Here is a 26,170-nt window from a genome sequence, read left to right as displayed (position 1 = left end):
ATAATGGGATGAGTATGTATGATTTATTTATTTATTTACTTGATTTTGGAGTATGACTGGAATGTGAGGATTTTTATTTGTGTAGATGTATATGTATATGTATATGTAAATGTAAATGTAAATGTGAGATGGATATGGATGTAGAGAGGTATTATGTTACTCTGATGTCTGTGTTGTGTTGTGGAATGTAGAATGTAGAATGAGCGTTGCTAGTGTAACGAATGCACAAATGTAACAAATGTAACGAATATACTAGGTGATTGGTACAAAGTTGTTACCTCGTCCATCTAGCTAGCTACTCTCTCTCGTCATGTTTTTGGAGAGTGGCTGGCTGTATGATAGATACCTAGTACTAGTAGGTGGGAATCTGGAATCTGGAATCTGGAATTTGGAATTTGGAATTTGGAAGCATGGCATTGTTCTATACGGGTACTTAGTTTTCTGAAGGGATTTATTTCATTGGGTTTTAAAGCTTGGGGGATTTGTATGTGTTGGGGTATGGTGTTTATGTGGATATGTTTTATTTTTATTAGAGTTGGTTTTATTTGGGGCTATTTGGGTTTCTTTGGTTTGCTTTGAGAAATTATGTATTCCGTCAGTAGAGGGAGTTTTTGGGGATGTTTTTGTGGAAGGGATGGGTTGGTTTGGGTTGATTTGTGTTGTGTTGTGCTTGGAGTCTTTATTTTTTATTGTGTGCGTGTGTATGTAGGTATGTATAGATGGTGGTGGAAAGATATCGGGATGGTGTTTATATTGTTGGATATTGGATGGCTAATGGAGTTTGAAATAGAAATCAAATCCATCTTGATGCTTTTCAAGGGTTGTATTATATCACAGCTTGATTATATAGTTGAAAAGGATTTTGAATGAGTGATGATCTTCGAGATTGGCAATTGGATGAAGAGTTTTATTCTGGTGCAATGCGTCAGGAAGTTTGACATGAAAGAGTTCAAAACGTAGAAGGTTCTATTGTTGGGACTGAAGATGGTTATCGTAATGAGGGAGTTCAATCGGAAATTGGTGACTGTAGGATCAGTAGAGGGGGGTAGTGGAGTATATCCTCTCGGTCCCGAACGACTCTCTCTTATAGGGTTGTATGCCGGTCAGATTTACCCCGGATAACTCATATACCGTACTCATAGCCGAACCCTGCAATAGACGTTGGTAAGGCTTCTGTTTTGATGGGGTTGGATGTAAGGATGGTGCTCGGTATGCTGACTCGAAGTTGTCGTATTTGGATTTTGGAGACCATTCTGTGGATTGTGGTGGTGATGTATGCATGGCCAGGATAATTAATGAGTGAGGTAGGTCTATTTAGTATTCTTTATGCCAGTAGTATTCTGGAGGATTAACTCGATTCTTTGTATCACAATATTGCCATATGCACGGCTCGGCTGGGTGACAAGTGAGGTCTATTTAATTCTCTTCTACACCAGTGATATTTTGGGGGGTAAACTCGACGGTTATCCCAATGATGACGATACGTTGCATGGTGCATGATGCTTGACGAATATAGAAGGTGGGATGGATATCCTACTTGTCTCGGAAGATCCTGTGCACTTTCATTCGTTGGTGGTGATTACGTCGGCGAGATCTTACTCCGATTAAAAGCTACCCCAGTTTGTTGTCAAAGGGCCCGAATATTGTGGTTCTAGTCTTGTGTATAAATCATGAATGATTCATATCAATATTCCCCACTCGAATCTTTGGAGTTTCAAACTTCACAATGGCAAATTCCCTCGGTAAATTTCTGCTTCTGATCTTTGGCTTCGTAGTTGTTGTCAGAAGCACAACACTATCCCGCTATCACGAGGATCCAGCCCCAGGTGGTCTGGCATTCAAATACCCTTACCCCGTGCACTTCTACCATTTCATCTCGCAACAGCAAAATCTAACCATGGCCTACATGGATGTTTCTCCCTCCAACACCACATCCCACGCTGGAACCATCGTTCTCCTCCACGGCAAAATGTTCTGTGGCGCAACATGGAACGCGACCGCTCATGCTCTCTCCTCCATCGGCTACCGCGTCGTCATCCCTGATCAAATCGGCTTCTGCAAATCCTCAAAAACAATGCACTATCAATTTTCCCTGCACCAACTCGCCACCAACACGAATTTTCTCCTCCAATCCCTCAACATCACCTCCGCAATCATCATGGGTCATTCCATGGGCGGCATGATATCTGCTCGCTACGCCCTCACCTTCCCCTCGCAAACCCAGCGCCTCATCCTCGTCGACCCTCTCGGTCTCGAAGACTGGCAGGCCCTAGGAGTCCCCTACCAGCGTCCCGACCTCACCTTCACCACCGAGCTCGCTACTACCTACACCAGCATCATGACGTATCAGAAATCCACCTACTATGGTGGGACCTGGGATCCCGCTTACGACGAATGGGTCAATATGCTTCTGGACGTGTATACGGGACCGCAGGGACGCACCTTTGCGTGGGATATGGCATTAGTAACGGATGCGGTTTTTGTGGAGCCGATCGTGTATCAGCTGCCGAATTTGACGATGAGGAGTTTGCTCGTGGTGGGGAATTTGGATAATACGGCGATAGGAAAGGCGTGGGCGCCGGCGAGTGTGCAGGCGGTTGTCGGGCATTATGAGGTGCTGGGGAAGGAGGTTGCGGCGAGAGTACCAGGGATGGATTTGGTGGAGTTTGAGGGGTTGGGACATAGTCCACAGATTCAGGATTTTGAGACGTTTTGGGAGGCGGTGGAGGGGTGGTTGAGGGAGGTGTAGGGGCGGGGGAAGATTTGGTTGTTTTATGTTCTAGTCTATTTTCTTTGATGTGCACTGCAAGTGAGTGATCTGATCAGGTGAGTGATTTCCACTAAGATCTATGATTCAAATTATCAAAAATATTATCGGCAGCATGTGCTGTCGTGACTTGATAAATGAATTATTGAGATGTGTATTTGACACGTTGGTTTAGAACCCGTATGTTCCTTTTCCCTTTCCTGTTTCATATCTATCTTTTAGAATTCATCAGCCTCGAATCCTTCAACATAAAAAAAGGAGAAACAGAATGAAGTACTCTCCCCTACACTAGTACCTATTCAAGGGCGTTAGAAGAAGTTTTCATATCATATCATATTGATACGATCAGATTTGCACATTGTAAGATTATACCATATGACATACTAGTATGATATAGATCTTTACAGTCAGTACCTACACAACCCCTTGACCAAAAACATGACACTAGGATTTTTCTGCGGGGTTTGATTCGAAATGTTGTTTGATTTGAGTAATTTATATTCATCTTCTGATATTATGAGTACCTAGGTAGATAGGTAATTGGAATTTATTTTCCACATTTTAATCTAATTTATTGCGATTTTTGTCTTGATTGGAAGGGGGCGCGGGGGTTAGCTTGCTCTGTTCACTTTGCTGTGTTTTGTAATGAATTACTCTCGTACTCTAGGAAATTCAAAATTTTACTCTTGTGCCTTGTAAATTTTCAAAAATTTGTAGTCCAGTATCTATAATAGGGCATAAGAGTAGAATAGCTTCAATTTATTTAGGGCTTGAGAGTGATTAGTCGTGATATTCTATTGTGCTGTTCTATTTCGCACGGAGAATAGAGTGTCAATTGATCAATTTGTATATAGTTACTTATGTCTTTTTACTTTTTTCTCTAATGATAAACTTACTACTTCCTGCAAATGTAAATCTGAGAGAACAATTGCTTTGTTTGAGAAATCGACTAGTAATTATTTAGCATAATTCTAACAAAGAACTCGACAACGCAAACGTCTAATAGCCGAATTTCTTTTCGCTTCCAAAGACGCGATTTACACTACAAAGAACATCTTCTTCCGGTGGAGTTTCCCATAGCTGTAGCTTCTCTTTGAGATCCCAAATGTTAACTACTTTTACTTCGCTTTAAGTATTCGTCAGTACTAGGGAAATCATCCTATCAGAAATATACGCCAAAATTTCAAATAGACATCATGAGTACCCTAGGGAGACGATCACAAAAAGGAGAAAGTTCCAAGTCTGCTTACACATCAGCCTACCACAGCTTTGGAGAAGGGCAAGAAGCATGGCAAGACAATCTTCGAGAGCGGAGTGCGTGGGGAGAAACGGCAGGACAAGATGTATCTGAAGATGCAACTTCCAGAAAAAAGAAGAAAGAAGAAGAAGAGCTTGGGAAAAGTCAAGATGTTCCTGCGCACGAGGAGGTCTCCACAGAGGAGGGTTCACCCGTCGCAACTCCCGATCCCCTTACGGAAGTCTCTGAATCTACCGAATCTGATGGCAGAATTAAGGATGCCCGAGCTGAGGAAAGCAGGCGCGAACGAGAGGAAATTGCCCGAGCAAAAAAAGGAAAAGGCAGGGAAAGTGAGTGAAAGAATCGATTAAAGGAGTCTGAATGTTTTAAAAAATTTGGAGGGTATTAGAGCTAATTAGTAGCAAAAGTTACAGACGAGATAAAAGCGCGGGAAATAGAAGAGAAACTCAACCGGAATGCTGCGCAGAAAGCTCGTTTCGATGTGAGAGGTCTCGGTGCGCCATCTGGCGCCGCGGATATCCCCGATCCCAGACCGCCGCCTGGAGCACGGCCAGGAACAGCAGAAAAGAAATTCTACGTCTATAAAGAACCGCACAAAGTAAGCTACATCAAGCCGTGGACCTGGCGATTTCGCCGCGCAAAATCCGCAGACGAATCAGGAAATGTAGCTGGAGAAGGGCACTACTATGTCCACAAAAGACGTCCCAAACCCGCCCCCTCCTGGCTTTTTTGGAAGTGGAATTGGCAAGGTCCGAAGCCCATTTCGTGGATTCCCATCTACCCGTCCCATCATCCCGAGAACGACGATCCGGAGCTGAAAATCTTCATTGCGTATAGTTGTGGACATCGCTTTCCTACACGCGTGATTTCCGCTCCTACCTGGACCGCCTCGTCGCCTTCATTTCTCTTCTCCCCCTCTTCTCCCTGGACTCCCAACACGCCCACCTACCCCAGAAGTGAAAGCACAAGCGGACACCCGCACATCCGTCCGCTGCCCTCCTTAAGAGTCGAGACTCTGCGCGTTGCGGCTCGGAACGAAGGAATCAAGAACATCATTTCCCCCGAAAACTATGAGTGTCCCAATTGTCACATATGGCGGCATTGGTTTGGTGGGCTCTGCTTGTTGGCAATATTTTGGGCTGTCTTCACGTGGTACTTTGCGTTTGTATGGCCTTATACATGGTGGGCTACGACCCAGAATGGGGACCCAATCCCGAGATATACAATGATTGCGAAATTTGATATTCATCGTGAAGGAGATGAATTTCGTGTACGTCAGGCCATAGGAGGGTTGGTGATTGCGATGTTTTTGTTTTTTGTCAGGAATTTATGGATGCCTGTGACATTAATTCTGCTTGCTTCATTTTTGCTCTATCGATTGAAAAAGGCGAGGCCTATCGGTGATGTATGTCAGTCCGGATGAATGAGGAAAGAGGGAGGAGGTGAATTGCATGATAACCAGTTCTATACAATCGAAACTTTTACGTTCTCTATAAACCCCGCAATTATTTATCTTTTCTGCATTACCCATTTCAGAGCAAGATCTAATCCGAAATAATGAAACGATTGAATATTAAAGGTTATAATGGATTTACTTTCTTAGTATCATATAACTACTTCGTAAAGCCACTCCCACTGACAAAACCACTATCATCACGAATCAAATCACCTATTCTACGACTTAGAATTTGAACTTCCTATTCAATGGAATAAACAGAACATAAAATAATTGATAGTCTCATCAAAGGAATCGGCTTTATATTTCTTCTCTACCATGAACTAATCAAAAAAGCGAAAAAAGCAATTGCAATCAAAGCCATTCACATGCACTTCCATGTTGATTGCTTCATTTCTATTTTGAAGGAGAGAGAGGATTTTGAGAATTGGAATTGGAATTGTTCAGAGAATCTTGATTGCTGGAGAAGAGGGAGATGTATCGAATTTTGACTTTTCATTTTATTTTTTCAATCCAACGCCTTCGTGTCTCGAAGTGACGTACAACATGATATGTACAGACCAATAGAAATATGCTTACAAGATAACCTTACAATTCCCACTTATCCCCATCCTCTTGGAAAGCAAATACTTCCTGAGGCCCCTCACTATCTAAAATATATCCCAATTCACATTTGTCATACCTAACTACTCTTTCTGCCATGTCTTCTGCATAAAATGTGTCGAAGCGAGGAGATAGAGCGTCGTCAAGTGTTCTCACGTTTCCGGCTGGATGTAACACCGACCAAGGTTGTACGCACGTGTTACCCTTGCAGGATTTTGTTACCATGAGAAGCGCATCGAGGCGGGGAATGAGCTTGGGAAGATTGAGGTTGCCATGTGTGGAAGCGCTTGCAATATATGAGGAAGGATAAATGTTGTTTGTTTGATGCGGATCGGTGGTTAAATCGTAGAGCTCGTGTTCGTTGGTACACCAAACTGAGTAGTAGAGATTATGGCTATCGCTAATTATACGCAGAGCTTTGTAGGTGTTGTTGGGACCATAATAGACGACCTTCCCATCGTCGAGAGAAAATCGATGGATACCTTCAGGAAGTGCTTTTCCCCAGAATTCGACATTCACGTGTTCCTGTCTGGTATTCTCGGCATCTTTGAGTCCTTGTGAATCGAGGGGAATTACGCTCCCGTCTAAATCTTTTCTTTTCCAATCCCCATTTGCAATTTTGAGAATCGTAGGAGCAAGATCTGTGTGCGCAGTCACAACACTTGTTTCCTCTCCTTGCGGAACTCCAGGGCCACGGATGACGAGAGGAATGTTAATATCTTCCTCAAACCCACATTCTTTTCCTGGGGCTAGACGATGTTGAGAGATATGGTAGCCATTATCGGTAGAGAAGATGAAATATGTATTGTCAAGGATACCATAATCAGTCAATCGATCAACAAGACCTTCGATAAGTTCATCTACCGCTTGGAGGGTTTGAAGACGAGCTCGGTAGAATTCATCATTATATGCGATAACCTTGTCAGTTAGTTGATCTAGATGTTTTACCCATGAGGCTCCACTAGGCTATATGAAAGGTTTAGCTTGAGATTTTTTCAACAAATACATAACTTACCTTGTCTGGGTTGAAATTAGCATTCCTTGGAACCTTTGCACCAGGAAACAAATGCTTGTGTCTCTCAGCAGGAATAGGAGCCGTCATCAGGATTCCCTCTCCAGGCTTAAATGCAGCCGGGTCAACATTCGCGTGAGGGGCGATTGGCGCTGCGACCAAAAAGAATGGCTTTCCGGATTTTACTCCTTCATCAAGTAATCCGTATGCCTTCTGCGCAAGGACATCTGTTGAGTATTCGCCCTCGTGACTCACAGGCGGATGTTCATTCCTTTGAAATGTAGAATTATAATATTGATATGTGAACGGATCCAAAAGAAAATCGGACGAAGTCCATCCAGCTGGATGGGGTTTATTCCAATTGCTCACAGTGTGATGATTGAAAAGTTTACCCGTGTAGAAAGTGCTGTATCCAGCATCTTGAAGCCAGACTGGGAGATATGCACCATTGAAGCCCTGCTCAACGAATTTCTGATATCCACCTGTTCTGATACATCAGTTATCGGGCTACCCGAGGGACTGAGGTGAACACTGACCATAAGGAGGTGCTACATCCGTCACATTTGTGTTATGAGCATTCTTACCCGTCCATAATGTGACTCTTGAAGGACAGCATATTGCAGTAGTACAGTAATGACGCTTGAAAAAGGTTCCTTGATCAATTACATGCTTCTTTAGTAAGGGCATATAATCAATTGACTGCATGTGTAGGTCCTGATCATCTGTCAAAACAAGCACTATGTTCGGCCTTCCATCATTCTTTTGTCCAATTGGAGCTTGCGCGGCAGCAGAAACTGTAGCAAGTCCTAGGACAAACAGTGGTGAGGCTTTCATGCTGAATTTGTTCTGTTCTAGGAATTGTCTTTATGATCCCTTCTCGTTATTTAAGTGAGAAGAATCGATACAGCTCCAATTGAAGGTTTGGAGATGAAGTCAGCCATGACAAGATGCGGTCGAGGCTATCATTGACCCACCCACATTCCACATTTCGCTGTGGAGTAGATAGTACTCTTCACATCGGAAGTGGAACTCAAGTCTCATGCCGTCCAAGAGTCCGCAACAACGGGTAACTGGCATATGCTTTTGGGTTGGGGATTTCCTAGCGATATGATTGTGAATCAAGGAGGATACCCGCTGCTTTAAAGCTTCGAAATCATGTTCGCCATACAAATAGGAAAAGCCTTTGCAAAGTTGGAGACATGACGTTGTGTGATTGCTAAAGCAGCCTCAACTCCAATGTATGGCGTGAGATCCGTGCCTATTTTCATCATCAAATTGCGGGGCTTCAGGGTTCATTCAACAGGGCATTTCCGCTCATTCAAGCCTATCGTGTGATAGAGGCTTCATGTACACTTACTTCGTACATCTCTCATTGGGAGTTTGGAGTTTCTTGTTGATTCCCGCAGCCATATGTGAGATCAAATTTCGGATATTTGATAAGGTGGGATTTTAGACAGAATGATGAGCTTTCAAATTTTCATTTCAACCGGGACCGAGTTATTGGCCCTGTTGCTGACGGCGCAGTGGCTTGGCTTGGACTGACAGCGGATTGAGTCAATGCCCTAGAAACATAACATTGGTCGGTCTGGGCAGTTTGAGAAAGCATTTATTAAACTTTTGACGTCTGCCATAGCTTGAATCATAAGAAAAGAATTGTTGTTGTAGGTAGTATTGGATACTGAAATATGGCATTGCATGAGAGAGATGCTGTTCCTAGAGATGATTCGAGTCAAGCGTCATCCAAAGATGCGGATTCGATAAAATCATACTCGGAAACAGATTCATTACTTTCACCAGTAACCGCTGCTTCAACTCCAAATTACAAGTCAACCGCAATTTTTCCAGACGTGGAATCTGCACAAAATGACCAAGTCCAAGACGAAACCACGGGAAAAGTCACGAAGGGCGCTGCTATCATAATAAGTCTTCTGCTGATTGGTACATATTCACAACTCCTTCATCGACTTTCTTCGTGCTTATTTTTCCAGGTGTTTTTATATCATATGCAGATGGTACACTTGTTCTTGCAACATATGGTACCATTGCTTCCGAATTTCGGGCACTGGGTGATGCCAGTTGGTTGACTACTAGCTATTCTTTAGCGATGTGTGCTGTCCAACCTCTTACCGGCAAGATCAGTGATATATACGGAAGGAAACCAGTTCTCTTGATATCATATGGGTTCTTCGTGATCGGATGTGTTTTGACGTAAGTGACTTTCAGATTTTGAAGGTGTTGTACTGATGTTTTGAAAGGGGGCTTTCACAAACAATGTGGCAGACTGTGATGGGTAGAGTAGTAGCTGGTATTGGAGGTGCGGGTATGAGTGTTATGGTCTCTGTTTTGATTGTGGGTGAGTGATGAAAGTCATATTTGAGCCTTCTCAACCCTGTACTAACTCGCCCAGATCTTGTACCTCTCATTCATGTTGCCGCGTGGAGAAGTTATGTCAATGTCGTTGGGACGATTGGAAGGAGTATCGGTGGACCCCTAGGCGGGCTGCTAGCAGACACAATAGGATGGCGTTGGTAAATTCTCCATTCCAGTTTGAAAATCTTATTGTATCTTTTCTCTAACAATCCGTGGCAGGTCGTTCATCGGACAAGGACCTCTGATGCTTTTCGCTATTGCTTTAGTAGCATATAAACTTCCAACACGATCATCATCTGATGAGCCCATCCAAGCAAAAGATGGGCCTTCAAAACTTCGACGAATTGATTTTGTTGGAGCATTCTTGCTAACTGGAACCATCGCTGCTTTTCTCGGCTCTCTCAGTCTTGGAGGACAAGCACTACCTTGGTCGCACCCTACAGTTCTTGGGTTGTTGTTGGGATCTGTTGTGCTTGGCGCTATATTTGTGACGTATGAGGTCAAAGTCGCTGCGGAGCCTATATTCCCGCCAGCACTTGCTGTCCAACGAGATGTAGCAGCATCGTATGCTATTAATGCGTTGCAACTCAGTGCACAAGTTGGCGTAAGTCATTCTATGCCTTCTATTTGCGATGCACTAATCACTAACCTCGCATAGATGATGTACTCTGTTCCACTCTATTTTCGTGTGACACAAGGCAGCTCTAATACTATTGCTGGGCTTCATCTCTTTCCGGCTGTGTTTGGTAATACGACGGGAGGTCTTCTCGCAGGCTGGCTAATTACTCGGTTCGTTCTTTGCCCATTGAATCACTGTTAACATTTCATATATCAAGCATACTAACAATCATCAGCACTGGCCATTACAAATACCTCCTGATCTTCTCTACTATCTCATCTATTTTCTCCTACACTATGCTTCTCACAACATGGCATAGCAATCACCTTTCTCTCGCGGCGTCTCTCTCTATATTTCCAGGTGGCTTTGGTCTCGGAATAACGGCTGCTTGCGCATTTATTGCCCTCACTGTTTCTGTTCAAAAGAGGGAGATGGGTATGGCAACCGCAGGTATGTATTTGATGTCTAGTATCGGTATGGTTGTTGGGGTTGCCTTGTGTGCTGGAGTTCAAAACAGTTCTTTGGGAGAAGCACTTGCAGGGTTAGAATTGGATGGAACCATAGTGAGACAAGTGATGGAAGATGTAGGAAGCGTGAAAGACCTGCCGGGAGATATTAAGATCCAGGTAATAGATGCATATGTGAAAAGTTTGGGAGCGAGTCATGCAGTGAGTGTGGGACTCTCAAGTTTGGCGTTTTTGTTATGTTTGGCGGTTAGAGAGAGAAAGATCAGATAGACGGAAATCCAGAGATGGTGACTTAGAGACCAACTCGACACCTCCATGTTCACCTGGGTATAAATCGATTCATATATTTGCTTCGCCTGTTGTACATAATGTGTCCTCTTGACCAGCTGCAGTCATCTTTCCAGCTATTCTGAAAATGCGGAATTCTTAAAAAGTCGAATTGTTAATACTATTCACATTATCCGGAACCAAAAAATTTCAGACCCTACGATGAACCTTCGGGATGCTCCTGCCTCGAGATCAAGGCTAAAAAGCCTCAATTATGTAATCGCCGTGTGGTCTGCCTTTATATGAGAAAAAAAAAACCGTGTAGTCAACAATGTGCTGTATATATTATCAAAATTGTGATTGGTCTCCAACAAACAATAATCCCTCGTGGCGCAATTGGCTAGCGCGTTCGACTGTTATCTGTAACAAGTCACGTGATCGAGATCGAGAGGTTGGTGGTTCGAGCCCACCCGAGGGAGTGAGATATGAGATCTTTAATTTTTGGAATTTTGTTCGATTTCTTTTTCTGGTGGTGAAGGGTTGTCTTGTTGATAGTGGTTCAAATGGTGTGTTGGTTTTCATTTTGAGGTGTGGTGTGTTGGAGGAAGGAGTTGTGAAATGTGGGGTAATTAAGAACCTTATAATTTTTACATATCCTGTGCATGTACGGGTGGGCTCGAACCACCAACCTGGCGCTTTGGAATTCGTTCTTGAGCTTTGCTTCTATCCGTGTTTCTTCTACAATATGCTTCTATGATATTCTGCTTTCTCCTTTCTTTTTCTGATTTTCGCTTTGGGTGGGATGTTGGGTAATAGAACTCTTTCTCTTGAAGAAAAGATCGTTGTGTTGGGACAATACTACCCGTGGACGCTGGACAAATGTGGCTATGCTACGTGTGGCTTGAATTTGGAGGGGATGCCTAGGTGGCTTGTATCGGCTCTCACCATTGACAGTGAATTAAAGCATGTGATACGTTGATGGAGAAGAAATATCAAACCATCGCTTGGGCGCGAAGCAGGGTTTCAAACATATCCATATCCATCCATCCAATCCCTGTTGAATATGACGGACGTGTGGCTGGGGCTCAATTTCTGGAGCTGGATTGAAGTTTGGTATGGCGAATCGCAAATGAAGATGAGTGGTGAATAAAGAAAACGTGTGTTGCACAAGGGAGATATGACCTTGGATGTGACCATGTTTTGAGTTTATATTTGATATCTTGTCTTCCTGTCTTTTTGCAAAGCTTTTCTTCATACATTCATATATTCATATCTTTGAATCAAAGAAGATAAAAGAAGATCCATACCTAAGACATCGAGAAAACGAAACAAGAATATTTGAATCGCAATCATGCTCGAATATTTCACCTACAAAAAAGTCAAGAAGCACAATGCCGACAAGAAAGATCAAGCTTCCAATTCCAACACTCCTCTAGCATCACCAACTCCAGCTTCCCCGACAACTTCTTCAAAACCACGTCGTTTAAATACAGTTAAAAGTCCATCTGCGGATTTGGGAAGAGGAGGCGCAAGTCCGATTCTTAACGATGAGGATGAATATTTCTTGCATAGATTTATAAGTGCAGAGGGAACTCCACCTCCACTCCCACAGAGAAAACCTACGTTACCAGCTAGACCTAGTGAGAGGGGAAATGAGGGAATAACAATGGGTGATGAAGCGGGAGAGTGGAGGAATAATGAGTTGCAGATGATTTTGAGAGAGGATGAGGATGGTGAGGGGGGTGAAAGGGAGAATGAAACTCAAGCGCAAGGAAAAGGAAAGAAGAAGGTAGGTGAGGGAGGTGAGAAAATTGATGATAATACCGAGAAAGTGGCAAAGAAGTGGAAGAGATTAAGTTTCTTGCATAGAGGCAAAAAGGTATGTCAATCCAACGATCCAATTCTCCTTTATTCCATCAACCAACAACTAACATTTTCTTTCCAGGAAAAGGACGCCAAAGCTACAGGTCTTCAACCAGATCCCAACATCTCCGACACAGAAGCTCAACGAGAACAAGACGATCTATCCCGAGTTCTCGACGACCTTTCTCTAACCGCCTCCAACAATCGCGCATTTTCTCTTTCCCCCGATTCCACAGTCCTCGTTCAAAAATTCACCTTTATTCTCAAAGACCTCATAAACGGTGTTCCAACCGCCTACGATGACCTCGTTCATCTACTCGAAGATTCCCAAGGGACACTCTCCAAATCCTACGATTCTCTCCCCTCCTTCCTCCAAAAACTTATCACGCAACTCCCGCAAAAAGTCACCACCACTCTCGCTCCCGAACTCCTAGCCGTCGCTACAGAAGCCCAAGCACACAGTGTTGCGAATGCCGCGAGCGCGGCGCAAACGGGCGGGATGGGTGCTGCGGCCAAATCTTTCCTGACGCCTTCTTCGCTCAAAGATCTGGTTACGAAACCGGGCGCGGTAGTGGGTATGCTCAAGGCGATTGTCAATGCGTTGAAATTGCGCTGGCCGGCTTTTATGGGAACGAATGTGCTGCTTAGTTTGGCGCTTTTTGTGCTGTTGTTTGTGTTCTGGTATTGTTATAAGAGGGGAAAGGAGGTTCGGTTGGCGAGGGATGGGAGGGTTCTTGCGGAGGGGGAGGGACTTACGCCGGGTGATGGGGGGAGTAGGGAGTTGAGTCGGGAGGGGTCGAGGAGGGAGGGTGGTGGGAGGAGTGGAAGTAGTGATGGGGATGGGTATAAAGCAAGGAGGGATGCCAGACAGAGGGAGAAGGAGATTAGGAAGGAAGAGGAGAGTAGCAGGAGTCGAAAGAGTGAGAAGGAGAGGAAGTAATGGAGATTGAAATTTCATGGGATGAGTTGAGAGACGAGGGACTGATGCTGATGATAATGTGATATGATATGATATGATGGATACGATGGATACCCTTAATACGAAACATGAAGTCAGGCTGTTTTTTTTCACACGGCTAGTATTCTGATTTGAGAAACTCAGTTTCTTCAGCAAAGATATACGTGAATGATAGTTAGTTTAGTACGATGAAAATGAATTTATTTATCATGCACTTTTCTTCTATAGGCCGAATGTAAATATCACTATCATATACATTGTTTATTGTAGAGAAATCAGCGTAGAATGGACGAATATCGCGCATTTTGTATTAGGTTAATGGTAGCGGATCGGTGGTTGTTGTTGTTTTTAAAGGTGATCGATTGATCATTTTCTGTTTATTCTTTTCAGTAAATACATTCCTTGCGTTCTCTGGAGTAATATGATAATAAAGCTCTGACTGAGAGTTTTCTTTTCGTCTCTACTTGAGAAGGTAGTGAGTGAATATTAGGATAGGACTCTGAGGACCTCGGAAGGGAGGGGGAGGAGATTCCTAACCGAGAACGAAAACGGGAACGTTAACCGATAGATTTACAACTACTGGGTTATGGAATGGTGTTGATTACCTAGTATTCATTGAATATCAAAGACTTCTGACATCGGAACTGATGATCTAACGATTTCATCTAGATACCTACCTAGTGACAGTCTATCCCAGTGTAATTACCTTGGTAATCACAGGAACTGTAAGATCTTACATCTGGAGAGGAAAAAAATGATAGAAAGCCCTCCCTATTCATGGTCATCGCATTACATTACATGTATTGTTTAACATAAGAGAGACAGACCATATAAAATGCTATGGAAAGAAAGACTTCGTTCATTTCATTCTCTATAATCAAAATGAAGATCGAGATTGCGTTATTATGATAGAGTAGTGAATATGTTTCTCTACTTCTCTAAAAATTCATGTGCTACTCGCATTCCCACAATTACTCATTGCCTCGCTCCCTGTCCGACAAAAAGGAATCTTTAACCCTGATATTGGAATTAGTATACGTATGTTTGCCCTTCTGCCTGGACTCCAGGAAATTCATTACGAGCCTTGGAGGGAATGGCTCAATATCCATCAGATGTGGACGAACCAATGTGAGTGCTACTGTGTTAATTCATTGTTCTACGCCACTTCTATATTCAGGTCAAACTCTTGACCTGCTAATGCTCTTTTTCTCTGTAGCTTTACAACATCTTTTGGAATCGCTTTCTTGCTCTCAATTACAGAGACTCGTCATCTTCGAGAATTTCGACCAAACTTACCCAGCTAGCTACAAGGGTAGGGCGCTTGCTAACGCCAGTCTCACACTTGAACACCTCTCAATGTCGTTCATGGGAGAAGCTAGCCATTTTTTCAAAGCTCGAGAACTTTCCTGGAAGTAATTGGCCTAACTTGACTTGGCCTGCGCTGACTTCACGACTGCTCGTGCCAAGGGAGCGCTCGGCGGAGTTGGATGATATGCTTCAGGCAGCAGCGGCGGCGGCTACGAACATGCCAAATCTTGAAACAATGGAAATATGGAACGGAGAGAAGGGGTTAGCGATGCTCTTTAGATACCAGCGTAATAAGCGAGGGCAACCTGCAGTGGTAACGTGCAGAGGAACATGGGAGTTGACCTTGCGACCCCTTGTAATTCAGGCTTGGGACTCTGTATCATTGAAGCATTGCGGCCAAGGAAATGTTATCATCAAGGAGTTACTGGATATTAGTGATAGTATCAAGTCTCATGGTGACGCCATACGCCATTTGGAATTGTCAAAGCCTGTCGTTCGCCCTGCCTCACTGCGCCAGATTCAGATGATGCACACAGTTTGAGAAGTAATGTAAAGTTGATAGCTGTTCTTAAAAGGCAACTTCCTATCACAGACCATTATCGAGCCTAATGGCTCGAAGTTGCTGCAGAAATTGACTGCGCTTATGAATACAGACAATGAGACAACCTCGGCTTGCGAACGTTTCAGCATCTTCATATGAGAAAAATGATTAAAATAATTAAGATGATTGAGATAATTAAAATGATTAAAATGATTAAAATGATTAAAATGATTAAAATGATTAAAATGATTAAAATGATTAAAATGATTAAAATGATTAAAATGATTAAAATGATTAAAATGATTAAAATGATTAAATGATTAAAATGATTAAAATGATTAAAATGATTAAAATGATTAAAATGATTAAAATGATTAAAATGATTAAAATGATAAATGATTAAAATGATTAAATGATAAATGATTAAAATGATTAAAATGATTAAAATGATTAAATGATTAAAATGATTAAAATGATTAAAATGATATTTATAAAATCTTTTATTAATTCTTTTTCAATGAAAAAGTTTTAGAAATATACTTAATTTATTTATTATTACTTTTTTTTTATAAAATTTAACCTTTATATATAATATAAGAATCTTTATTTATAATATTATTCTTGAAATTATTGATATTCTTACTGAACGCATAGGCTATATCAGGCACCCATAAATGACACCTTAGGGGATGAGTTTCTTCCGCTACAAGTAAACTTCGAAATATTAATTAAGAGTTAGTACGTGCTTAATTTCGCGGTTTGTCGCGCTAATCCGCGTTGCGCGTCTTCTACCTATCACTTTCACTTTGAGCGGCCACCAGGGACACTTCCCAATTTTCAATACTTTTATTGAATTCATTCTTCAATTGTTTGATATCAGAATTCACATTTTGATCGTTCCATCTCTATTTAAGAATTGGTGGGCCCAAAAATTACTTTTTGAAATACATAATTCATAACACCAAATCCTTCTCAACTCATATCCTTTTTGGTCGACTTATCATAGATCTTAGTCTGGCGCATTTTATCAAATATGGTGAAGAATACAGACAATGAGACAACCCCGGTTCGCCCTCCGACTTTGAAGAAACAAAACTCAAGCATAGGATCAAACAAGAGCCAAGCATCAATCCTAGGATTCTTTTCGAAGAAACCCGCCACTACCACAGGCTCACCCAGCGGTATTTTACAACCCAATGGCTCTGCCAATAGTGCAAAGTCGACACCGAAACCCAGCAGCACCGTGAAGAGACCCCAGTTCAAGAAACCCGCCCAGAAGAGCATAACTCCAGTTCCAAGTAGTGATAACATTGAGCCAGATAGCTCACAAGAGAATGAAAACGGTGGTATTCCAACTGAGGTAGACGGTTGCTCGTTGCCCCCGGCGGCTGCTAAAAGTGCTGCGGAGCAGATTGTGAATATTAATGGTTTGGCTTTAACAAGCAGCCCTTCAAGAAAGGCATGCGCTTCCTTTCCGCAGATGCAAGTTCTCTCAAGCTAATAATACCCTTGTTTACTAGGCTGCTAAGAAGGTAGTCAGCTACGCCGAATCAGAGGACGATGATTTAGATGTCTCTCCGAGAACTACACAACGAAGGAATGGAAAGAAGCCGATGATTCAAAGCGATGATGATGAGGATACCTTTGTTGGTGACTCAGATGGCGCCGATGAAGATGATGGTCAGTCTGTCATATTTAGGTCTTGTCAGCAGTAACTTACGAATAATAGATGAAATGGACGATTTTGTTGTCGACGACGATTCTGATGATCCAAGCAAATCTTCCAAAAAGAGAAAGCGTCCAACATCCAAGGCATCATCTCGAAAGCGATCCAACAACTTGCCGCCCCATTCCTCTGTCGATGAAGATGAAGATGTGCAAATACCAGAAATCTCGACAGCTCAACAATGGAAGTACGATCCAGATAATATTCAACCCCGGCAGGCCAAGTCGTCGAGTATTTCGAGAACCCCAAATTCCAGCGGAAAGAAATTCAAAGAGAAGGCATCCAAAACCGACCCAAATCAAAGATATGAGTGGCTAGCGAATGAACGTGATATTGACCGCAATCCTCCTGGTCATCCTGATTATGATCCTCGTACTCTATTTATTCCGCCAATGGCGTTCAATAACTTCACACCCTTCGAGGCGCAATACTGGAAAGTAAAGCAAAAGTGCTGGGACACCATACTTTTCTTCAAGAAGGGTAAGTTTTACGAATTATACGAAAGAGATGCTACTATTGGACATCAAATATTCGATTTGAAACTCACAGACCGTGTTAATATGTCAATGGTCGGTGTACCAGAAATGTCGTTACAGCATTGGGCAAACCAATTTCTTGCCAAAGGCTACAAAGTCGCTGTTGGTGATCAGAAGGAGTCGGCTTTGGCAAAAGAGATGCGCGAACGAGAAGATAGTACAGGTCCCGCTAGCAAAGGCAAGAAAGCAGATAAGATCATTCATCGAGAGCTATCTTATATTCTTACTGCTGGTACCTTGGTTGAGGGTAGTATGTTACAAGGTGATTCGGCAACATATTGTGTGGCTATCAAAGAGTCCACCACAAATGATGACTTGCCAGCATTTGGTATATCATTTGTCGATACATCAACAGGTCAATTCTTCCTTACCGAGTTTACCGATGATGTAGATCTGACCAAATTTGAGACCTTTGTCGCCCAAACCCGCCCTCAGGAGTTATTACTTGAAAAATCTTGTGTTTCGACCAAGGTGCTCCGTATATTGAAAAACAATACTGGCCCAACAACCATTTGGAATTACTTGAAATCAGAGAAGGAATTTTTGAGCGCCGACAAATCCCGCCGAGAGCTAGATTACGGCGGTTACTTCACTTCAGCTGATGGTGGGAAAGAAACTTGGCCCGAGGAGCTTGAAAAGGCTAGAGACAAGGATTTGTTAATATCCGCCTTTGGAGCTCTTTTCCAATACTTGAAAGTCCTTCAGCTTGAGAAACCTCTGCTTACACAAGGCAACTTCGCCTGGTACAATCCTATCCAAAAGGGTACAACTCTTGTACTTGATGGTCAGACTCTTATCAATCTCGAGATCTTCTCTAACACATTCGATGGGAACTCTGATGGTACTCTCTACACACTCCTCGATCGTTGCACTACACCTTTTGGAAAGCGTTTGTTTCGACAATGGGTGTCGCACCCCCTTTCCGATATCAAGAGGATCAACGAACGTCTTGATGCTGTGGATTTGCTTAATAAAGATGATGAATTAAGTCGTTCATTTAAGTCTTCAACATCTTCGATGCCTGATCTAGAACGTTTGATTTCTCGTATACATGCTGGATCATGCAGACCTGAAGATTTCGTAAAAGTATTGGAGGGGTTTGAACAAATAGAGTACATTCAAAAGGACATCTTAGGCAAATATAGTAGCGGCGATGGCATTTTCAATCGTTTGGTTGCGTCAATACCTGATCTTGCTGAGCCACTGCAATGGTGGAAGAATGCATTTGACCGAAAAAAGGCAAAAGAACACAAAATTCTCGTTCCAGAAAGGGGAGTCGAAGAAGATTTCGATGCGAGTCAAGATCGTATTGAAGAGATCAATCAAGAGCTGGCGTCATTGTTGAAGAAATACCAAAAGAAGTTCGATTCGAAGAAGGTGGAGTTGAGGAGCATTGGCAAAGAAATCCATCAATTGCAAGTACCAGTTTCTATCAAGGTACCAAAAGATTGGAAGGTGACGTCTGCTGCATCTGGTTTCAAGCGTTACTACTTCCCAGAGCTTACCAATATAATCCGAGACCTCCAAGAGACTCAAGAAACACATGGTCAAATTGTCAAGGAAGTGGCAAGCAGATTCTACGCACGTTTCGATGAAGATTACAAAACATGGCTTCAAGCTGTGAAAGTTGTGGCTCAACTTGATTGTCTTGTCAGTCTTGCTGCTGCATCTTCAGCTTTAGGTACTACGTCTTGTAGACCCAAATTTGTCGATTCCAAACGAAGTGTAGTTGAGTTTGAAGAGCTTAGACACCCTTGCGTTCTACCAAACGTTACGGACTTCATTCCCAATGACGTTCAGCTTGGTGGTAAATCGCCTAATATCAATCTTCTCACTGGTGCTAATGCGGCCGGAAAATCCACAATACTTCGAATGGTATGCCTCTTGTTTGTTTGCATAAAATAAGCGTGCTAACAATCAAATTATAGACATGCGTCGCAGTAATAATGGCCCAACTAGGTTGTTATGTACCTGCTAAATCTGCAACTCTTACACCCGTCGACCGTATCATGTCCCGTCTAGGCGCTAATGACAATATCTTCGCCGCCCAATCCACTTTCTTTGTCGAACTTTCAGAAACCAAGAAAATCCTTTCTGAAGCTACACCCCGCTCCCTTGTTATTCTCGATGAACTCGGACGCGGCACTAGTAGCTACGATGGAGTGTCAGTCGCCCAAGCAGTTCTGCACCACGTCGCATCTCATATCGGATGTATCGGGTTCTTCGCCACACATTACCACTCTCTAGCCCTTGAATTTGATTCTCATCCAGAAGTCATCAATAAACGTATGGCAATTGAAGTCGACAATGAATCAAGAAGCGTTCTGTTTTTGTATAAATTAGAAAATGGTGTTGCCGAAGGTAGTTTCGGTATGCACTGTGCGAGCATGTGTGGGATCCCGCGGAAAGTGGTTGATAGAGCAGAAGTGGCGGCGAGAGAATGGGAATTCACTAGTAGGCTTGGAGAGAGTTTGGAGAGGGCTAGGGGGGAGAAGGGGACTTATTTGCCATTGGGTGTTTTGAGTGATGTGGCTTGGTGTTTGAGGGAGGCTAGGGCGAAGGGGAAGGGGAAGGGCCCAGAGACTGAAGACGAAGAGAGTGGAATCAGTGATAGAGGTCTGGATTGTCTTTTGAGAGCAATCGAAGCTATGTGAAAGCAGCTCAGGCGACATAGATACAATAATGTTGCGATCTTTAGCAGAAGACAAACAGGAAGCAGAGTCGTTTGCGTGCAATTTAATTGCCCACGAAGTGCTCACGGTAATTAATGGCAGGCAGAAATACTAGCACGGAAAAATATAGATTCAAAATAAACGGATAGTGTAGCTACCTAGGTAATAAAGCATAGATTTGATATATGTCCAAGTAATCAGCATCTCATAATATTCCCAACATGTGTACCAATTGCATCACGTGCCAATGCGGGCGGCTTCCATCGTCGGCGGCTCTGTTGACGAAGAAGCACACCTGTTACTGCCGGGACTAATGGCAGTTGCTGCCACCACTGACCCTCTTGTTCTTCATCATCAAATGGGCACTCGCCCATGATTTCACTACAGGGTTTTTCGAGGGCGTCAGAGGATAGAATGGAATTTCGACTACCAGAAATCCATCCGTGGCGGTGGTCAGTAGGTCTGACCGTCATTGAAGCCACTGTGTGTTGATTCCGGTCAAACATATCGAAAGCATCATCAGGCTCAAAGGTCAGATATTTGAACCAATGCTTCGAGTCACTGGGGGAGTAGACGCTAATATCTAGTAGCAAGCTATTGCCTGGTTCCCATACGCGAAGTGTTGTGAAGATATTTAGAATTGCTGTGGTGATTATAAGGTGTTGTCTACGTTGCTTAGGCTCCACAACTCAGGATCTTGAGGGTCACAATCGGTACAATCATATTCTTGGAGTTCCAAGCAAAGCCAAATGTAGCGCACGAGACTCCTATTGCAATAGAACATCTGACCAGGATCGACGAGGCGTGCCGACATTAGCTTAATCCGGGAGAAGTTGTGAGGCTCCATGATCTTCTGCCACTCTCGTGACACTGTGGCGAAGTTAGCCAAGCTACAAGCATCCTGCATCAACTCTTTCAAAACCGCGAGACGAATCTCCATTGGAAAGCCTTCCCAAGATATCATGTTGACTGTCATCAGCGACGTTAGTATTACTATCGTGAATAATCGATGGGCTTATATGAGTTAGTGTGAATTATTAGAATAGAAATATTCTTAAGAGATAATTATTATTAAATAGATATAGTTTTTTTTCTTTCAGACATTTATTATTTCTTTTAACCTTCACTCTTCAAAATCCCCTTGAATGGTCCCTTTTAGATGTATAACAAAATGGAATAGGATAGCTATGATCACTTGTGTACAGCATTATTGACTGGATTGTTTCGTACTTTTTGGTAAGTATTATGAATAATCGGCTGGATTTTATAGATGAAGATGAAGCTGCGTGTTCAATAGGTATCGTTCTATTTACTTATTACTAAATCATCTCATTCTTTGCTTGTGTGAAATATTAGGTCGATTGATTGAAAACACAGATAATAGGTCTTACAATGCTTTATTTCCATATATTTTATCAATCTTTGATTATTCTTCTCTTCGAATATTCCCATCCACCTCAGACAATTAGTATTAATTTCCCAGCACTTGACGTGATGATCGTTTGCTATGCTCAAGAAGGATAAATTCGTATTCAAACTTCGTAGTAATGAAATGGTATGATAACTATGCAACCCCAAACTATCCACCTTCACCCTCTACTCCCCCTCATGCCCGTATATACAACCTATCGACTTGATCAAACTCTTCGACTGACATTTAAACTTTACGATACCACTATGCATCCATGTCCCAACCTCACACATCATCATCCATGAACACTCCAACCCCCCAATCCATCTCCCTCCCCATCATTCTCACCATGTCTCCACGCCCCTCCTTCATTTTCACCCACGCCCCCCATCGCTGCACCAACCCCGTTCAAATTAACATTCGATCCATCCCCATAAGGCCACGGACTAATCATCGGAAAAAACCAACTCCCATCTTGCGGAAGCAAAGTTTCTTCCTCTTGACATACCAGATCTTGCGGACTGGCGTGTGGATTGCTCAATGTATTTGTATATGTTTCCGAGTGATGTGAACTGATATTTTGTTGATGCTGATGTTGATGTTGATCTGAAGATGAAAAGTAGTATCCAGTGGCGGGATGGGATGTATGTGTGTAAGCTTGTGAAGGGTAAGATTGGGATTGGAGTCGAGGATCTATAGGTGAATTATGGTAATCTAGAGAATTGATGTGTTGTTGTTGCTGGTCGAGATCGGAAAGATCGGTAATGAGCTGTACACGAGGACTTGATTCATAAAATGGAGGAGACTGTTGGGGAATTTGTGCCGCTTGCTGTATAATGTAATTTTGTTGTATAGATGTAGGAATACGCTCTGGTATATAATTCGTTGAGTTGGATTCGAATGAGTGTATGCGTGTTGGAATATTGGACGGTGGGGGTTGTGCTGAAGAAAAAGGAGAAGCTTGAATATTTGCCGAATTAACAGGTGATGTCGGAGATCGTGGATCTTGAATCTAGAAACAATATTAGCTCCAGAACCATTAAAATCAGAGCGCCATTCATACCTCAGAGACTGCCTTGCGACTTTCTAACTCCTCTGTTCTGTAATCCTCATCATCCGAGTCATCACTTTCTGTATTCGGTTCCTCAGTGTTACTGCATTTAGCTCGTGATCTCTTAGTGTTTTTCGGAGCTCTACGTTGTGCCTTGTTAACATGTTCCATAGCGACACGGTTGATTTCTTGAAAAATCGGTATTGATGGGTGACTCTCCGCTGCACCTTGATCTTCAAAGCTGGACAGAAATGACACTACATCATTCATTAATTGAAGATCAGACTGTACTTGTGGATCAAGAGGATGTTGAAGAATATTTGCAAAAAGAGTAACACATGCTGCAAGTGCATTGTAAATAGACATGCTAAGAGTTATATGTTAGTGTGAGATAGAATCCAGCAATATTTTTACACATACCGTAAAACATTTCCTTCAATAGGATTTGAGAGTTTTGTACAATCCTCCAATAGATTGATCGTCCTCCTTGCTGCATTGACACATATCGCAGCGCTAGCATATACTCGTGGATTCAATTTAGAGTCGAAGTCATCTTTGGATTTATCGCCATCATCATCCAAGGAGCCTGGGCCACTATATAATGATGCTCGGTGAATGGTACTAAGACACTGGTAATAACCCCATTGCATACAAACAACTGAGACTATATGATGTTCGTCGCATCTTATAGGGTTACCCGGTCGAACTTCAATTGGAATCGTCTCACACCATTGCTGAAGTTCATCATCCAGCATTCCAACCATTTTCAGTCTCTCCGTTTTGGATTTTGTAAACGATTTTGCAGAGTATAGTCTATTGTATATTCGACCTTGAAGTAACGATAAAGTAGCATTATGCCGGAATGTAACAAATCTTCCGTCGGCGTTCTTCGGATATTGACTTGCAGGTGGTAAGTCAACCCCAATATCTTCATCATGAATTACTGATGGGCGACCTTGACGAATCACTATGCCACGTTCAATCATGACAGCAATCCAGAAAACGTTACGTCTTTGCTCTATTTCAGCCTCATCAAGACCGGAATTGGACATGTTACGATGGAGGCCAATGGTTTGCGCAAGTCGTATCGCTGCTGCAGATACAACAGAAGATGGATATGGGTCTGACAGTGTGTCTAGAATGAATGCCTAATATGAGGTTAATATGATCCATAATGAATCATGATAGAGAGAGAATTACTAGTCCAGCCATTGCCTGTACAGCCGTGAGAGAAGGTGGTCCAAATTGCAAATCAACAAAAGTACTAGCTGCGTTCCGAAGCCATCTCCACCAACTCAGGTTTTCCAGTTCTCCATGACCAGGAGACTTTGCATTTTGAGGTGTTGGAGGTGAATTTCCAGGCAATTCTTCTTTGCGCATGATCGCAGCAAGAGCAAAGCAGACATTGAGGCATGCATACCAAGCAGGATCTTCTGAACATTTGACCGGATATTGGCGTGAGTACCGTTCCATGAAAGTCTTTCGCTCAAATAGGGGCCATGAGATCATCATTCTATCAAAAATAACTGAGAACACGAGTTACTTTGTGTTGATAAGAAATGAGTGATAAACTTACATTCCAAAATTTTATCTGCAACCTCCTTGGGTGGGAGCGATTTGTGTTCATCATCAGGCATCGTATGCCATATTGATGAGGAGACGGAGTATTGATTCATTGTTGTATAGTTTGTAGAAGCCATGAAATTTGCAAAATCGTTATTCCCAGTCATTCTGGTGATGAGTTGAAGGCCTTCTGGTGAAAGCATGGAAAAACCAGAAGCAGCACCTGATGATGTTTAATAAGAGCAATTCATCGGGAGATGTGATCTAGACTTGCCCCTAAAATTTTCACTTCCCGTATTACTTATGGTGAGTGCAGAGAACTTTTCAAACATCCCGGCTTGATCGGTTATCTCCTCTGATGTCTGTCTTTCAAAGCCAGAGGCATCGATACTGAGCCCTGAAGTTGTCATAGCATGCTCCATACGTTTCAGCCTATCCTCTAAGAGAGAGATATGATTACCCCTAAAATTCAGTTAGATGTGTTGATTACGATTGGGATTACCTCATACTTCTTTCTCTCTCTCTTTTTCCGCTCCTTGGTCGTGACTGTGCACTCCATCTCTCGTCCATGGCAGCGATTGCATTTTCCTTCCTGATCCCATTCGCATCTGATCTGATGATCATCAGTAAGTTGTGGAAAACAAGGCGACTTTGATCATGCATACCTTCATTCGTTTGCATGCATCACATGCAGTTCCTATGTTCCAATCAGCTGACTCCGCTCGAAGTACGTAATGAATAGATTATTAATGAAGACGAACGGTGTCTGGGTGTTCTACAATCCATGTCAAATGAAAGCTCCAAGAGCGGCAGATCAACTCTAGGAATCTTTCAAATCTCAGGTTTAGTCTTGTGTTAGAATGATGTTGACCCCTTTCGAATCGGTTGATTCGAAAAGTTGCGAAAAGACCGAGCTAATAAGGAAAGAATGCCGAAAAATAAAGAATATATGGGTAAATTTGTGGGTAGATGTAGACCCTTTATTGTAATTTCCACTCGAGCTAAGTAAAGGAAGATATCGATGGCAGTAGAGAGGTCATGGATGTCATCAAAAGCACTCGGATAGACTTCTTTACCTTATCCGAGCTTCTTCTAATATTCAACGTCTTTCTAGACACCTCCACTTGAGGCTGAGTAGAGGCTCAATTTGACACCCTCTCGAAGTTTAAAGACGAAGCGGCAGTAGCCTTACTGGCTGGCGAGCTAACATTTAGGGAAAGCAAAATAGATTGGTACAAGGGGGTATGTAGAATTGAAGGGCCTTATCGTTGGATATTATACTCTGTACAAAATCGAATTTCACTAACAAGTCTTTTCATCTTGGTTTGAGGATCAAATAAAGTTTTCCCTATCAAATTCCAAATGGGGAACTGAACTAAAAAGCTAACACGTTCCAGTTGTCATAAGCGAACCACTACGCAAAAATAGGCTGGTAGGATGGAATTACTAGGACTGTAGATTGATACAGGGGTAGGTACTTTATCGAAGGGCTCGGTTCTCTTTTCTTTAACACAACATAGGAATGAGTGTAGGGATTTATTCAAGTTGCTCTGCTCGAGTAGTTATATAGGTAGATGGTTAGATGGATAGCTCTAGTCTTCGAGGAATTTAGGAATTACTTGGACATCTCAATTCAAGTATCTCTCTGCCAAATGGGATGATATAATATGTATGTATATCGAATCTCATAGAGCTTATTACATCCATCGATATCTGTGTGGA

The 26,170-nt window shown here is 42.6% G+C and overlaps 9 protein-coding genes across 9 annotated transcripts; 6 read left to right on the top strand and 3 right to left on the bottom strand.

Moving 5' to 3' along the window:
* Positions 1 to 1,726: 1,726 nt before the first annotated feature.
* EAE98_010972 (uncharacterized protein) lies at positions 1,727 to 2,749 on the top strand (the record flags this gene model as incomplete). Its single annotated transcript, XM_038958594.1, has 1 exon — positions 1,727 to 2,749. One exon carries the CDS (start codon positions 1,727 to 1,729, stop codon positions 2,747 to 2,749), a length of 1,023 nt encoding a protein of 340 aa, XP_038805108.1.
* Positions 2,750 to 3,963: 1,214 nt separating this feature from the next.
* On the top strand, positions 3,964 to 5,448 carry EAE98_010971 (uncharacterized protein; the record flags this gene model as incomplete). The annotated part of the gene is made up of 2 exons (XM_038958593.1): positions 3,964 to 4,354; positions 4,427 to 5,448. 2 exons carry the CDS (start codon positions 3,964 to 3,966, stop codon positions 5,446 to 5,448), a joined length of 1,413 nt encoding a protein of 470 aa, XP_038805107.1.
* A 621-nt stretch (positions 5,449 to 6,069) lies between these two features.
* Positions 6,070 to 7,930, bottom strand: EAE98_010970 (uncharacterized protein; the record flags this gene model as incomplete). The annotated part of the gene is made up of 3 exons (XM_038958592.1): positions 6,070 to 7,050; positions 7,100 to 7,578; positions 7,633 to 7,930. The coding sequence occupies 3 exons, from the start codon at positions 7,928 to 7,930 to the stop codon at positions 6,070 to 6,072; spliced, it is 1,758 nt and encodes a 585-aa protein (XP_038805106.1).
* Positions 7,931 to 8,493: 563 nt separating this feature from the next.
* On the top strand, positions 8,494 to 10,948 carry EAE98_010969 (uncharacterized protein). Its single transcript, XM_038958591.1, has 7 exons — positions 8,494 to 9,034; positions 9,085 to 9,304; positions 9,352 to 9,449; positions 9,504 to 9,624; positions 9,686 to 10,070; positions 10,125 to 10,255; positions 10,321 to 10,948. Exons 1-7 carry the CDS (start codon positions 8,782 to 8,784, stop codon positions 10,820 to 10,822), a joined length of 1,710 nt encoding a protein of 569 aa, XP_038805105.1. The 5' UTR covers positions 8,494 to 8,781; the 3' UTR covers positions 10,823 to 10,948.
* Positions 10,949 to 12,170: 1,222 nt separating this feature from the next.
* Positions 12,171 to 13,622, top strand: EAE98_010968 (uncharacterized protein; the record flags this gene model as incomplete). Its single annotated transcript, XM_038958590.1, has 2 exons — positions 12,171 to 12,698; positions 12,765 to 13,622. 2 exons carry the CDS (start codon positions 12,171 to 12,173, stop codon positions 13,620 to 13,622), a joined length of 1,386 nt encoding a protein of 461 aa, XP_038805104.1.
* Positions 13,623 to 14,588: 966 nt separating this feature from the next.
* On the top strand, positions 14,589 to 15,489 carry EAE98_010967 (uncharacterized protein; the record flags this gene model as incomplete). The annotated part of the gene is made up of 2 exons (XM_038958589.1): positions 14,589 to 14,768; positions 14,857 to 15,489. 2 exons carry the CDS (start codon positions 14,589 to 14,591, stop codon positions 15,487 to 15,489), a joined length of 813 nt encoding a protein of 270 aa, XP_038805103.1.
* A 1,033-nt stretch (positions 15,490 to 16,522) lies between these two features.
* EAE98_010966 (uncharacterized protein) lies at positions 16,523 to 20,405 on the top strand (the record flags this gene model as incomplete). Its single annotated transcript, XM_038958588.1, has 4 exons — positions 16,523 to 16,948; positions 17,010 to 17,169; positions 17,219 to 19,626; positions 19,680 to 20,405. 4 exons carry the CDS (start codon positions 16,523 to 16,525, stop codon positions 20,403 to 20,405), a joined length of 3,720 nt encoding a protein of 1,239 aa, XP_038805102.1.
* Positions 20,406 to 20,620: 215 nt separating this feature from the next.
* Positions 20,621 to 21,387, bottom strand: EAE98_010965 (uncharacterized protein; the record flags this gene model as incomplete). The annotated part of the gene is made up of 2 exons (XM_038958587.1): positions 20,621 to 21,066; positions 21,213 to 21,387. 2 exons carry the CDS (start codon positions 21,385 to 21,387, stop codon positions 20,621 to 20,623), a joined length of 621 nt encoding a protein of 206 aa, XP_038805101.1.
* Positions 21,388 to 22,129: 742 nt separating this feature from the next.
* On the bottom strand, positions 22,130 to 25,234 carry EAE98_010964 (uncharacterized protein; the record flags this gene model as incomplete). Its single annotated transcript, XM_038958586.1, has 9 exons — positions 22,130 to 22,846; positions 22,898 to 23,252; positions 23,306 to 24,033; positions 24,086 to 24,411; positions 24,462 to 24,671; positions 24,723 to 24,910; positions 24,958 to 25,061; positions 25,114 to 25,145; positions 25,210 to 25,234. 9 exons carry the CDS (start codon positions 25,232 to 25,234, stop codon positions 22,130 to 22,132), a joined length of 2,685 nt encoding a protein of 894 aa, XP_038805100.1.
* Positions 25,235 to 26,170: the final 936 nt, after the last annotated feature.

Source organism: Botrytis deweyae (assembly GCF_014898535.1).
Source record: "Botrytis deweyae strain B1 chromosome Unknown BDEW_042, whole genome shotgun sequence".
NCBI classification, from domain to species: domain Eukaryota; kingdom Fungi; phylum Ascomycota; class Leotiomycetes; order Helotiales; family Sclerotiniaceae; genus Botrytis; species Botrytis deweyae.
Note: the sequence above shows the minus strand (reverse complement) of the source record. Positions and strands in the feature narration are given on the sequence as shown.